The following is a 15,298-nucleotide window of genomic DNA, read 5'->3' as shown; positions in this document are numbered from 1 at the left end:
CACCCGACTTAACTCGACTACATTCCATTATCCTCGTTTTGCTTTTGTTGATGTTCATCTTATACCCTCCTTTCAAGACACTGTCCATTCTGTTCAACTGCTCTTCCAAGTCCTTTGCTGTCTCTGACAGAATTACAATGTCATCAGCGAACCTCAAAGTTTTTATTTCTTCTCCATGGATTTTAATACCTACTCTGAACTTTTCTTTTGTTTCCTTTATTGCTTGCTCAATATACAGATTGAATAACATCGGGGGATAGGCTACAACCGTGTCTCACTTCCTTCCCAACTACTGCTTCCCTTTCATGCCCCTCGACTCTTATAACTGCCATCTGGTTTCTGTACAAATTGTAAATAGCCTTTCGCTCCCTGTATTTTACCCCTTCCACCTTTAGAATTTGAAAGAGATTATTCCAGTCAACATTGTCAAAAGCTTTCTCTAAGTCTACAAATGCTAGAAACGTAGGTTTGCCTTTCTTAATCTTTCTTCTAAGATAAGTCGTAAGGTCAGTATTGCCTCACGTGTTCCAACATTTCTACGGAATCCAAACTGATCTTCCCCGAGGTTGGCTTCTATCAGTTTTTCCATTTGTCTGTAGTATTTTGCAGCTGTGACTTATTAAACTGATAGTTTGGTAATTATCACATCTGTCAACACCTGCTTTCTTTGGGATTGGAATTATTATATTCTTATTGAAGTCTGAGGGTATTTCGCCTGTCTCATACATCTTGCTCACCAGATGGTAGAGTTTTGTCAGGACTGGCTCTCCCAAGACGCCCATGTTTCGACTCAGGTCTTTCAGTGCTTCTCCCTTACAATCACAGAATATGTGTCAACATACGTACCAGAACAAGGAAGCAGAGCCTCAGGGGTATATTTTTATGCAAAGAATTAAGCTGCATCATATCAACGAATATTATTTTTTTCTTAATCATTTGGGCATAACTTACATAGTAATTTGCCCCACTGAGTTGACGCTAACAGCTAAATCTACCTTCCAGATCGTCATTCTGAAACTCGCTCATCAGTCTGTAATGTTTTGTAATGTTCAAATACATATGGAATCAAGAATAAGAAAGTATCAAGAGTGTTGACTAGTGACTGAAAAGTCTGAGGGCTTGAAGATTGGGAGCTAGGAACACTCTGCCTCCAGTTTTTCAATCTCGATGACATTTTTTTTAAAAGCTCTAATTTTAAGAAACTATTTACCCAAATAGGTTTCCGTACTGATTGTTGAATCTTTCACCTTCATATGCACCTCTAACATTCACTATATGCCATCAGTCACAAATGATTTGTATGAACGATGCTGTATGTTGCGATTCTGAAAAGTCTGTGCCCCTAGAAGCTGAGATCTTTTAAGCAGCTACTGTTCTTGCACCAAAAATTTTCAGTGCTAGATTGATATCTTGCTTCTGAATGTTAGAAGTGAATAGGGCCTCAAATAACTACAAATGACTGTATTTTACTTATGCACCATTTTATTTTTGTACATCAGTTCCAAATACTCAAAAGCTGCAATAACTATAAGATCAAAATCAGGAACTTCGATGCTCTGTCAGGTTTACCAGTCCAGTTGTTACGCATACATTTCAGTGTATGTACATTGTAAAAAAATTAAGAATAACTTTCTACTTTTATTGACAAGATGTGCAATACAAGGCTGCAGTACGCAATTTGGAGTAAGTATGTCATAAGCTTTCCGATTTACTGATACTGAAGCTAACACAGTAAATCCAATTTTCTCTACTTCATTTATTAAATGTAATAGCATATTTTTTTTAGATGTGGAGCTGTTAAATTGTGAACAGGTATAATAGTCTAAACATTTTTAAATTTTGAAAAGGGGGGGGGGGGGGGGGGGAGTGGTTGATAACAAGAACACCTGAGTTGTTTTAGCAAAATTATTATCAGTCTTGCTGGTACCTTATATTGTATCTCCCTTGGAGATCAAACAAGGCTCAATGTAAGTTTCATCCAGAAGCACGTTTACCACAAGTTCACAATCTTTCAAAAATTCCTTTTTAATCTTCAGGTACTCAAGTTTAAACTGTTTAAATTGAACTTTGCTATAAGCTTCCTCACATTGCAAGGATGTGGCACATACAGATAACCACTATTGTGCTCAGCGACATTTGCAGATGGTGAATGTACATGAAGTGTAGCTGGCGATAATAATGTGTTCCCACTGTACTTACAACTGTTGTTTTTATTTATAAACTGGATTTGTTCTATTATTAGTTGCAACTGTGAACATCTGTCATCTGAAAAAAAATTCTTCCAACATATTCATTTTGTGTTGAATCACAAAACTCTTGTTTAAAGTGTCTTCTTTAGGTACTATTGATTTGATATATTTAATTATACTACCTAAGACACACACAGATATTATTGTCACACAACTGTGGGGCACTTTATGCTGAGGAATTTTATATTTACCCAAGGAAAGGAGGACACTCAGATCAGTCTTGACAGTTACATATCCAATAATATTAGGTATTTCATCAGTTGTACCAGTAAAACACAGCACTTATTTTTTTGTTCATTCTTAATACAGTATCAGTGTTCGTTGTTGAAATGGATACCACTAGAAAAATATTTGTATATGTCTTCCAAATCATGAATAGCATTCTGCTCTTCGTACTGCCTACAATCTTCCAGGCTTCTTTCTGTTTTCAAAATTTTCACTTTCTCCATCACATAACCTTCTGCAAGAGGGTCCAGTGATTGTCAAGTATTGTGACAAATTAGAGAAATTGATGACCATGCAAAGGGTTTCAGCTTTGGATAACTCCTTATAAAGGTGTTTAATTTTCCATCGGCCGTGAACTGTTTAGTTTTTACTGTGCACTCTTCACTAAAATGCTTCATGCATATTATAGGCTTCTGTAACTTTGAAAAGTCAGTGGAATTTTTCTCAACCACATTTTCTTTGGTTCTTCATCACTGGGTAAAGAAAATCTGCTGGCTTTTTCATTTTGTAATTTCTTTTACAGTCAGCCACACTACAGCGCCTTGACATTTTTAATACCTGAAGAAGGATGTTCAGTGTATCTATTACAATATAAATATACACAAAATGACATAACCTTAAAGGATAGTTTGCGAGAACCTTGAAGATACTTGTTCACATTGATCATGAAGACATTACAATTGCTACTTATACTAGCCGTTAAGAAACACTTACTATTAATAGAACTGTAACTTAAAAAATTTCACTTCAGCAGCTGAAGTGAACAAACAAATAACACACAAGTTCATGCAGAGGTCCTGAATCGCATGTGCAATTGAACCAATAAACTCACATGGAACAGATCATGGCCACTGCAGGCAAAGAACTACTTTGCCTATGTCACAAACAAGGTGGCTTCCAGTACCCGGGCCAGTATTTTTAGTCGGCTGTGATCTAGTCCATAGTGTGTCAATACGGCACTGCTCAATATATGCGCCTGACAAGTGACCAAATGAAGCATTTGTTTAATTAAGGCAAGCACTTCATTGCAGCCTTGTGCTACTAAACATAGAGGCTTTTTCTGTGAATCTTATTGCCATCTGTATGTAACCCAGGAATTAATTTTTACAAAGAATGATTGCAGTTCTTTGAGAATGTGAAATGTCACTGGTTTGGCAACAGCTACAAGATGGTGTTGACCAAATACCACCAGTGTTAAAAATGTAGCCCATGTAATCACCCACTTCTACGGAAAGGGTTTTTTGGCAAATTGAATGACACCTTGCAATACTGCAAACAATGTAAAAAAGAATCACTTAAAAATACTTAAAAAAGAATTACTTAAAAAATAATTGCCTGATTGACATAGAAATGAGGTAAAGGAATATAAAATTAGAAAAATGCAATAACCTTGAATTAATGATTTATTTTAATTGATCCCTAAATGGGGATTTTGGCACATGCCACTCACTTTTTACATTTTCTTTTATTTTTTGTGCCAGACAACAAAACAATCAATATGGAGTCCCACATTGCACACTGGATACTGTTTCCTCACATTTTTCTTGCAAATTGTGCATTTTCTTTGTTTCGCCTAGTGCTGTGCATTCAGTCACAGGTTCGTTTCCAGAAGTCCTGAGTTCAATTGGTACAAGTGAAAGGGATAACTGTGGGTATGACGGAGGTCCTGCCCTTTTCGGATCAAAAGGAGCACATGATTGAACAAGATATGCCCTTGTCACCATCCTCCAGAATTGAAGCAATGGAGTACTTTCATTTGAGAGACAGCGTGTTAACCAATGCTACATCTAATGCATTGGTGAACAATGGGAAGTACATTTCTTACCTTGAATTTTCACACAATATTTCTCCACATTCCAGTCCAGTTTGTCCACACCTCTCATATGATTGTTATATTCTGAAATCGTTCTTGGCTGTGGAACTTGCACTTCTTTGTTCCCTGCTTTGCTCCATCTCTTTACCTGGCTTACTGGATGCCTTGTCTCATGGTTTGACAAGAGCTTTACGCAGTTGCTATCCTTCCATATTACTGCCATTCTTGTTAAATCTAAAGTCATATGCTCCTCTTCATTTCTTCTTCAGGCTGTTCTCAGATTCTATTGGACAGTTATTCATTCACTTCATGCAGGCAGTTCCACTTGCCCTTACTCTCATTTCTGAGAGCTCTTTCATCAAATAGAAGCTCGTGAAAAAGTTATCAAAATATTTTGTGAAGTTCAGGAGTGTGCAGAAAAGAAATCATATTCAACACAACTGATCTGCCAAGTTGCAGAACTGAGGCATCATTTCTATCCTTCGAATTTCCTTCGTAGACTGACATATGGTAACAAACTGCTTTGAGAACAGCACATGGCTCACTGTTTGAATCCAAATCTCACTGGTTTCCCACGAATGAATTGTTTTAGGTAATGGTGGCCTAATATCATACCATTTGCTCATCAGTGCTCAGGCTGTCGGAAAAAAACTCGAAATTCCATGAAATTATTATTCAGTAAATCCGTCGACGGATGAGTTTTAAAAAGTTGATACCTTTCACCAGGTGGAATTCTGTTTAGACGTGTATTAGCATTAAAATGAAGGTGGCGCTTTATTTCCAGATATCTGTTGCGACTTATATATCAAAGTCATCATCTTTTCCTATGGGTGAGCATGGTATCCAGTGAAAAGTAGTATATCAATGAACTTTTTTGTGCATCCATTGGATAACTCATAGCTGTGACTATTGTTTTGTGTAGCATATCAAACACTTTCACCGACAATCAAGTCCAGTACATGTCATCAAAAAATTCTTCAAAGCACTCAACTGCAAATTTTCCTTTTAGTGCTGCTACCAAATTTGATTTTTGCTGTTCACTTTCTGGTGTGTCAGGATAGGTCTTAAAGTAAGTCGCATCTTCTGTTGACCAGCTAGAAGTGATGATAGCTTTCACTTTCTTCTGTCATTGGCCTCCATATTCCTCATTTTCCTTTTCTCTTTGCCGTGAATTTCCAAGAACCTGGCACATCAGATGGAACAGTATTTTCAAATATATTTTCGTCGATATCTTCACAGTCAGACATCTCACCTACACGATCTGGAGAGAGCTCGACAGTGTCAGTGGTCTCATTCACATCACCAAAAGAAGCCATGAAGTTCGGGTCATTTACAATTCTTCAATTTTCCTCACAGAAAGTGCTTCATAGTGACTCATTGTGACTGAGGAGCAAATAAAAGCAAAATAAAGTTTTACATGAGAACTGCCATAGCCCCAAATGGGGATTGAAGGTCAGACAGGTGTCAAGCAGAAATGAAATAGGTCTTTGAAATAAATGATGAATAAACATCTTCTCAAACCATTAAATATATCTGTATACAGATATTGGAAGTTATTTACATAATAATGTAACTTACATGGTTTTGAAAATGTGTAACTCTTGTAACACTGAAAAACGTAGCTTCTTCAGAGAAATAAAAGTGTACAACTCATTTGTTTAACAACTGATGAAACTTCAATGCAAGTGCTCGACAGAGGTCTGGAAAACAATGGGAAATGGTAGCATTCATTGCCAGCATCATCAGAATTGCAAAATTTCCGTTGCAAAGCCAAATCCCCATATGGGGATAATGACACTTAATGTGTTAATCTGTTAACCCTGACGATGACAGCAATGCATTGTCATGGACTCCACAAGACAGAGAAAGCATGAGGAAGACATGTTAATCCATTAGCTCTTAATTGCTGCCAACAATTCCTATTGATTAGAATTGGGTCACACACAATTTGCTTGATTCAGATGTGGAGCACTTGTCAGAATTGTAATGATGTGACCTGGGATGGGGGACAACAAGTACCCTCTTGTACATAGTCTTTCAAGTGTTTTTCAAGTTATTCCGACACTGTATATAAGTGATGCGGTGACACTTTGTCTCTCTGGTGGTACAGATCAATTGGATTAGATTTTCAGCACTAATTATATCATACACTGAAAACTCATGATCAGTAAAAATAAAGTCTCAAAAATCAAGATTTATTCTTCCTATAACCGCCATAGGTGAATGAGTGAATGGATGCTCATCACCTGATAGTAGCTTCCTGTATCATTTGTCAGTGAGTGATGGTGACCAGTTTATCAGGGACTGGAACTACTCGACAGTGGCTCCACCATCTGCTTCGTGTACTGGCAAGTGGGATGCATGTCGTCCTGTGGTTTTTAACTTAATAATGAAGCAATCATTTTTTAACTCTCTCATCAGCTTGTGTGTGCTTCATTGTCCTCAAGTATAGACTACTACTGCCAGATCACTACTTTGGCTTTTGAGATGAGGCAGTATCAGTCTATAATTTTTTGGACTCATAGTAGATGTGATGGTGTTCAACAATGTACTTTATCATATGATAGCAGTTCCTGTCAATGACAGAGACTAAATTAACAGTAGCATCTCACCTGAAGATGACATCCAGGTGGACTTTCAAAATATTATGTCGATTTGAAGATATGGCTGCAGACCCAAGACGAGTATCACAAGTCACTCTATTGGGGAAGCTTTAAAAGTCATGGTAAATATTACTAATGACCTATAAAAAAATAAAAGGACAAACACAAATTAACAGTGCTGGATTAAGATGCCTGATAGTATCAGTGTTCTAGTAGAGTACAAACTATTCCAGAGAGAACTTATCAAACTTGTTATGATTAGTTTAGATTAAATGTACTTTTTGATCCATAGTGAGGAGATCCTCAAAGATGTAGAATGTGTCAGAAAACAAGAACGCACAACACATTTACAAAGAAATTGCAGCTATTAAATAGTCCTAAGGGATGTGGAGTAAGTCAAAAAATCGTTAACAGATGTTCATTTAAAAGGTAATAATGGAGTTGCCACAAAACAAGCAAATGACAATACACTGAGGTGCATGTGATAATTCTTATGCCTCTGTAGTCATGTATAATCAAGAAGAAAAGTCAGTTTACAATACACATTTACAGTAGTTGAGAAATAAACACATTATAACAGTGAAGTAGTAAATATTTCATCGATCCAATTACATATTAGTATTTCCAGTTACATGAACAGGTCACAGCAGAACGTTTTTGGTTCACGCCACAAATAATATGTATTACAAGTTTTTGGACACATAATACTTAAGCGTGGCTTCATTAGCTACCCCAAAAAATGATCCTGTATGACATTATGGAATGAAAGTAAGCAAAGCATGCTAGTTTTTTTTGTTTTTATGTCACCTATGCCTGACAACATGCACATTACAAATAGATTTATTTAGGCACTTCAGCAGTTGTGTGGTGTGCTCCTCTGAGTTGAATTTGCTGTCAAGCAGTCTTTTTCTTGCTCCTCAGTATTTGTCCCGCAAGGCAGTAAGATCTGCTCTTTTGGTTCTCTGTCTCCATTTGACATAATCTTGTGCTTGATCGAGGTGGAGATCTGCTATCGCGAGGTCTATATGGAGAGTATTAGTCAATGCGGACTCAGTCTCCTGATAGGTCATTTACCATTGACTTTCAGTGAAAACTTGCATTTTGCTATTGTGCCTTGGTCTTCCTGAAGTGTGTGTCTTTATACCAACATAGATGGCTTTCTCAAGCTGTAATCCCAAGAATTTAAGACACTCAATCTCTTCTGTCTGCCTGTCATCATATTTTGGGCATATGATGTGGAGAAATCTCTTAAAAGTTCTGAATTGAATATAGTTCATTTTTTAAAGTTTAGTATGAAAAGAATAGGTTAGGGACCAATCTTTTGTACCTGTATTTGATTTGCTATTTATTGCAGTGTTCATATCATCTGGTAATGTTACTGATGAAAGGTCATTAATATACACAAATCAGTGCATTCCCAGTTGGATAACTCCTTATAGCTTAATCCAGGATGATGCGAACCATTTTTCAGCATTTCCTGTTACATCATAATGTTCTAATTTACTTAAGAGAAGTAACCAAATTCACAACTACACCAGGAATAGTTTTGTCTTGTGGATTTGAGAAAAAGAAGAGATGCTGTCATGACAAATATATATATGTGTGTGTGTGTGTGTGTGTGTGTGTGTGTGTGTGTGTGTGTGTGTGTGTGTGTGTGTGTGAATAAAAATAATTATTTCATTTGTCAGAATAACATTCAGTTAACGGTTGCATAGTTAGGAAAATTATTTTGCGTAACTGATTTCAATAGATTAATTTGTCATCTTCAGAAACTTAATATTGGTTTAGGAGACATCACTATCTTCTTCACAGAAGTGTGACATGCCAAAAATATACATAATGTATATGATAATTATAAATACAGATTGATAATTTACAGTAAATGAATCACATTTGCTATAAATTATAATGTAGTATAAATTGTAATATTATTCATTCTCTGTAAATTATCCTCTGTGCTTATAATTATCACTTATAATATGTACATTTTGGGATTACTAGACCCGGGTATTCATGACATATCACACTTTTTATGACATTTCTGAACATGTTTCACAGAGATCATTTCATCCCATTGCTTTTTACCTCATGGATTTCACTTCATTTAATTCAGATTACACAAATTGCACCCACATTTATTACTTTACTGCAAAACCTCTTGTTAGTTTTCAGTATAGGTGTACTGTCAGCTATAAAATAGATCAGTGATATCTACAACTTACAAATTATATTGAATCACTAAAAACCATCAGTTTTCAAAAATATAATGTTATTCGATACATAAAAAGTCTACTAACCAAGCGGTAGCAGGAGAACACACATATAAAAGCTATTAAAGGCTGGAAGCTTTCAGAGTCAGTGGCTTCTTCTTCTAGTGGAATGGTTGAAGGGGAAGGAAGAAGGGTGAAGGAGGAGAACTGGTGATATTTAGGAAAAGAGGTAGAGTTTGGAAAAGTTGCCCAGAACCCCAGGTTAGGGGAGACTTATTGATCAGGATGAGAAGGAAAGACTGACTCTTGGGGACTGCAGCAGACGAGATTTGACAACCTGAGAGCTTAAAGGTGGAAGATAGGACAATATACAAAACAGAGATTGCTGCCAAAACGTCATGCACAAGTTAATTAGAGTGAAAATCTAAGTGCATTTTACGTGAGGGGGTCGGAGAGAAACAGACAGATCAGAAAATGAAAGATGTAGAAAACTAAAAGGGAGTGAAGGAAAGAATAGTTACTATGAAGTAATGCTGAGACCAATGAACTTGTGTAAATTAAGGCCAAGTGAGTGGCAAGAACCAAGGACATGTTGTAGTGCCAATTCCCACCTGCAGAGTTCTGAAAAACTGGTATTTGGGTGAAGAATCCTGATGGCATATGTGGTGAAACAGGCACTGAGGTCACATCTGCCTTGTTGTAGAGCACAATCTGCAACAGGATTTATGTGTTTCCACTTTATACTCTGTGCCTATGTTCAATTATTCTTACTGATAACCTGGTGGTGGTCATATCAATGTAAAAGGCCGAACAGCTGGTATACGATGTGTTGTTTCACAGGGAGGCTCTCTGTTTGAGGCCCTAAAATGAGGTTCGTTTGGCCCAACATTTTGCTCACCACACTTAGAAAAGCTTTTTGTCACCCTCTCAATCTCCACAATATCCTTGTCAGACCCTATCTTGGTTCTTGCCACCCACATGGCCTAAATTTACATTAATTTCTTTGGTCTTGGCATTACTTCACAGTAATTGTTCCTTTCTTCACTCCGATTTAGTTTTCTACATCTTTCATTTTCTAACCAGTGTTTTTTTAATCCCCCCACCTTCCTCCCCCACCCCCCACCCCTGTCACATACAATGCACTTATCTTTTCGCTCTTATCAACTAGTGCACAATGTTTTGGCGGTAATCTGTCATGCATATTTCCCTATGTTCCATCTTTCAGTTCTCTGTTTTCAGATCTTGTCCAATGCAGTCCCCAAGAGTCAGTATTTCCTTCTCGTCTTGTCCAGTAAGTCTCCTCTGACATGGGATTCTGGGCAGCTTTTCCGATCTCTACCCCTTTTCCCAGACCTCACCAATCCTTTTCCTTCGCCTGTCTTCCTTCCCCTTTAACCCTTCTGCCAGAAGAAGGAGCCACTGGCTCTGAAAGCTTGCAGGCTTTAATAGCTTGCTTGGTGAGTAAACCTTTTATGTATCCACTGACATTAAAAAATATATTGTAATATGAGCATTTCTTGACTGAGATTCTGTTGCATAACTATACAATCCAGTATTATGTTGCATTTCATTTTGTTATACAGCAAACTGCACTCTATTTCGTTTACACCAGCCAGTTGGGTTATTGTACAAAAATATCAGTTTTTGCGTAAGTTCCACAACTTTTTATTTCACTTCATCTAGGCATTTGGGCTTCAAGTCCACTTGCAGACATTACTACTTGAAAGATATCATCTGTGCAACAATCACATCGCAAAACACATTTTTAAACCAACACATTGTCAAAAAGAGGCTTAAAAAGTGATTTCTCTTGTGTGATAATTACAAAGTTTCACCAGAAATCCACGATCAAATAAATGATACATAAAATACAGCAAAGAAAATTAAATTTATGGCAGTATATAAAAAACTATTGTGTAATGTGTTATAAAGTTTGTTGAATTTTATGATCATTATTTTAAAAAGATATGTATAAGTTTAAATACAAATAATCCTCTCAGAAAATAGTAATAATTTGAAATATTCATAAAATTTTAGCCTTACAACTGGTATTACAGTGAGGGAACCCTCAGCGTTGTCAACTTGAAGAAGAAACCCTTTATAATTTCTGTGCAAGGCAGATATCTGGACAAAATATGTAAGCACTCTTTTTATAAAATTTTTGTTCTTATTCTGAAAATATTTTTTTTTTTATTTTAAACAAATATTTGACCCATTTTCCAATTACCCAAAGAAAATCTTATGACACTGTTTTTGCAGGTTCTGTTCCACTAGAAGAAAATAATGGTGAATGGAAACCTTGCCTCTCATCAACCATAACAAAATGTGCCCCCATTCGACGAAAACCCATATATCAAATAAAAGCAAGGAATGTAAAAGGACGAGGTTAGTAGGCTACAAAATTTTAACAACTACTTCTCAGCATACATAAGATCAAAATATGACAATTTCTTTCAACTGATACAAGGTTAGCTACAGACTGTTTTATTTCACTCTTCGCAAAAACAATAACCTGAAAACAAAAATAAGATCAACGAAAGGTTCCTATTCTTTCTAATCAAGTCATTCACAATTGGACTAAATTCTATATCAGACAAACAGGAAGAAACTTTGGAATCGGATTTAATGAGCATACAAGAAACTGTGAAAGTAATCAGTCAAGTTTTCACTTACACCTACAAAGCCAAAATCATAAGGCTAGGCAGATCAAAAATGCTTTTGCACATTCTACATAAAGCATCTAAAGGTTATGTTATGAACATCTTAGAAGAATTGGAAATTTACACTCACACGAAAAAATATCCAAACAAAGTCCTTAACAAACAAATCTGAAACATAAAAACTGCTTAGAAAATTTTATTTAAATATGTGACGTAATTTACTCTGCAAATATAAAGCATTGCTGGAGTGAAAACTGTCAAACAACTGCCAAAAAGCCCATTAAGAAAAAACTATACAGTTTACAATAACAACATATTACCAGACAGAACACTCACTATGAGCTGCATTGTGGATGTCATTCCACATAGATGCAAGTACAGTGTAATGTAATATTACATAGAAAATACATAGACACAAGTGTACTGTAACAATTATAATATCTCCACAGGTACACTTGGAAATGGCAGTTCTGCCAAAATGAACTCTCTGCAAATCAGTGTAATCATCATGAATTAAATAAAACACTTTGTAGCTATCATTGGACCAGTTGGGAAAAAAGTCATGGACTACAGGATATTCACTTTCAAGTAACTTGTGGAAATAATAGAAATAGTGAGGCTACCATGATACGCTCATTTTCTTGTAATGAATGTGTTAAATGATGCATCTTATGGTGCAGCTGACATCCTGGAACATCCTCATCTGCTTGTTGCAGTGATGTTCTGTTTATGGCACTAGATGGGGACTGGAATTTGTAGATCACTATGTTGTCTCATAAAATCTTCTGCTGGATATGATAGTGGATATGAAGCCTTATGGTTCCAGAAGGACTTCAGTGGCACTCTGCTGCGCGCGCGCGCTTTTGTGTGTGTGTGTGTGTGTGTGTGTGTGTGTGTGTGTGTGTGTGTGTAGTTTTTTGGGTGGGTGGATGGGTGGGTGCTCGTGCACACACCTGTGGTTACCAAATAAATCTTTGAGGAAAGGTACTTTTCCTGACAGACCCAACCACTTTTACTTGGGGTCTACCTCACAGGTCACTATTCTCGAGTAACTATGCAGGCAACCATCTGAATATAGAAGGGTTGTATTTGTGTACATGTTACAAACCTCAGAATTATTTTTTCTTCTTCCCCTTACTCTTGAATGTAGTTTTATTTTATGGTAGCCAGCCAAAAATTCAACAGCCACAGATAAAAAATTTGGATATGAAATGTCTTCCAACAAAATCCCTGAAACATATTCCGCACCACTTTCCAGATGTGTAGACATTCAGTCTCATTTAGAAATAATATTTTGAATGTGCTGCATCCATAAGCTTTGCACATGACTGCAGCTACCCAGTAGCACAGTTGAGACCAGCAGGTTGCTGCATTCCAGTACCACAGGCATCTACCATCGATGTTACCACACTAACCGGCAGGCAGTATTCTCGATCAAAACACTAGTCAGTGTCCTCACACATCGTGTCAACATTATGGCCAACCAAAACATGCCAGTTTGTTTGCCTTGGAAATGGACTGTGCCCACTTCGCCAACAGTGGCACTTGTATCATTGCTGAGGCAGTGACATTCTTGGGCACTACTACACATCTGGCAATCATGTGTCCATTGGGCACAGAATGGAGATCCATCTTTGAGGCTTGTATTTAAGGTAGCACTCAGCCATTGGCAAGCAGTTCATTTCACTGAGCCAAACAGTTCCTTCGCAGGACCTAATCTGGATCTACACCTCCCAGTGACTCAGTTCCAGTCACAGCAACAGCCTTGACAAAACTTCATAGCAGCCACCACAAGCAGCCAGCCATCACTACCGGAGCATTTGTCTCCTTTGGCATTGGCATCGGCATCCCTTGAACTCTGTACTTCAGGGTTGGTATAAATTGGCTGACTTAAGTATTGTGATTTTGTCCAGGAGCTATGATCAGTGATAGGCATGTGACTAGACTTGGAATTGTACTGATAAACTCTCAGCACTGATTGACACCCATCATGGACATCGCCACTTAAAGTGTTGTTTTTATCTGTCATGAACTAAAGGAAACAGTTATTCATTCTTCATGTCAGATCCGGAAGATAGATTGTTTGTGTGTTGTCAAGTTACTGATTTTGCATCCCACTGGACATTGACATGAATTATTTCATTTAGTGTGTGTTGCAGTGAAGTGTCATGTTTATCACTATCTGGGTATCTATTCTAATAGTTGTGAACTCACATAAGGATGTAACAGTTCCAAAGTCTTTCAACTTAGGACCATTTATTTAGTGACTTGGGCCTCATGCCAAAGATAATTGTGAAACAGTAAGCTCTTGAATTTTATTTTAACTTGGGTGTACAGAATTATATTTATCAATTTTTTACCTGGGGATTATGCATGTATATCCAGTGCTGATAATGCTGCCTGCTCTTGGACTCAAAATAATGTCCCTGTGTTTCATTTTCCCTGGTGATGCAGTATGGAAGTATATTACTATCTCTGTTGTATTGGTGCATGTGATCCAAAGGTGCAAGCATTGAGTCTTTTGTTTCTTTATTAGTTGATGTGCCCACATTTTTTCACCCTGCAAATTGTCAGTGGTAGTCATTGGTTTGAAACCATTGCTTTAATGTGTCAACAATGACTTTTTTCCACTATTAAACAACAGCCTACTTGGTAAAATTGACAAATCTTTACAATATCATCTGGCACATTGGTGTCAAGATGTTCATCTTGGCTTGGAACATCTTGCATTTCAGAATTTCTTGACACACTATTGCATATGTATGTGATAGACAGTATTCTCTGCATACAAAACTATGTAACATTGAATTTGTCATTCTCCAACACCCTCATTTGTCAAATAATGAAGTAGAACTTGTTGTTTTTCTTTTACACATGTCTTTTAAGATTTACTGTACTTCCATTGCAGTTACTAATTAGCAAACAGCAAGTGTATATTGAAAAATTGAGATTATTTTCCCCCTTTTCTCATAAATTTCTCCACTGATAGTGAGATGATGTTTTATAAACTTTTGAGTATCTTCAGCTCATTGCAATTTACTGTTTCAAACTAATTTCCATTACACTTGGCATGTCTCTCCATCCTCATAATCCCCCTCCCCCACACACACTATACAAGCAGATGTTACACCAATGTCTTGGGTCAAGTCCCAAGTTTCTCTGTAGTTTCCCTGAAGTAAGGACATGTAGCATTGTTGATAGTGTTCCACACATCGGGTGGCGACATTAAGGCTGGTGGGTCCCTTCCTCCTATTTCAGAGGAGTAGGTTATTTATAATAAAGGAAATAAATTTCCTGATCGAGTCTGCAATCATTGGGGATTTGTGGGAATAAAGTATTCTAGATCACTTAATGTAATTTTTTAAAATGTATAACAACATTTTGGCTACTACCCTCATCATTTCAAAACACAGGCCTTCAAACTGACACTGAATGCTGTTTTACAACCTGTAAGTTTTGATCTGAAGATAGCAGTACCCAGAATGTCATTATAAATAAAAAATATATTAAGTGTGCAGGCTATGTGCTTGCATTCCAC

General features: G+C 36.9%; 1 protein-coding gene across 5 annotated transcripts in view; it reads left to right on the top strand.

The window, feature by feature from the left end:
• The window catches only part of LOC124805353, a 114,624-nt gene that overhangs the window by 35,056 nt on the left and 64,270 nt on the right, over positions 1-15,298 (top strand). For all 5 annotated transcript variants that reach the window (XM_047265890.1, XM_047265889.1, XM_047265891.1 and 2 more), the window contains exons 4-5: positions 11,138-11,237; positions 11,360-11,485. In XM_047265890.1, the coding sequence (XP_047121846.1) occupies positions 11,138-11,237; positions 11,360-11,485 (226 nt within the window). The remainder of the gene's footprint in view (positions 1-11,137; positions 11,238-11,359; positions 11,486-15,298) is intronic.

The sequence above is a fragment of the Schistocerca piceifrons genome, chromosome 7, assembly GCF_021461385.2.
Source record: "Schistocerca piceifrons isolate TAMUIC-IGC-003096 chromosome 7, iqSchPice1.1, whole genome shotgun sequence".
NCBI classification, from domain to species: Eukaryota; Metazoa; Arthropoda; class Insecta; order Orthoptera; family Acrididae; genus Schistocerca; species Schistocerca piceifrons.
This window is presented reverse-complemented; position numbering and strand designations above follow the sequence as displayed.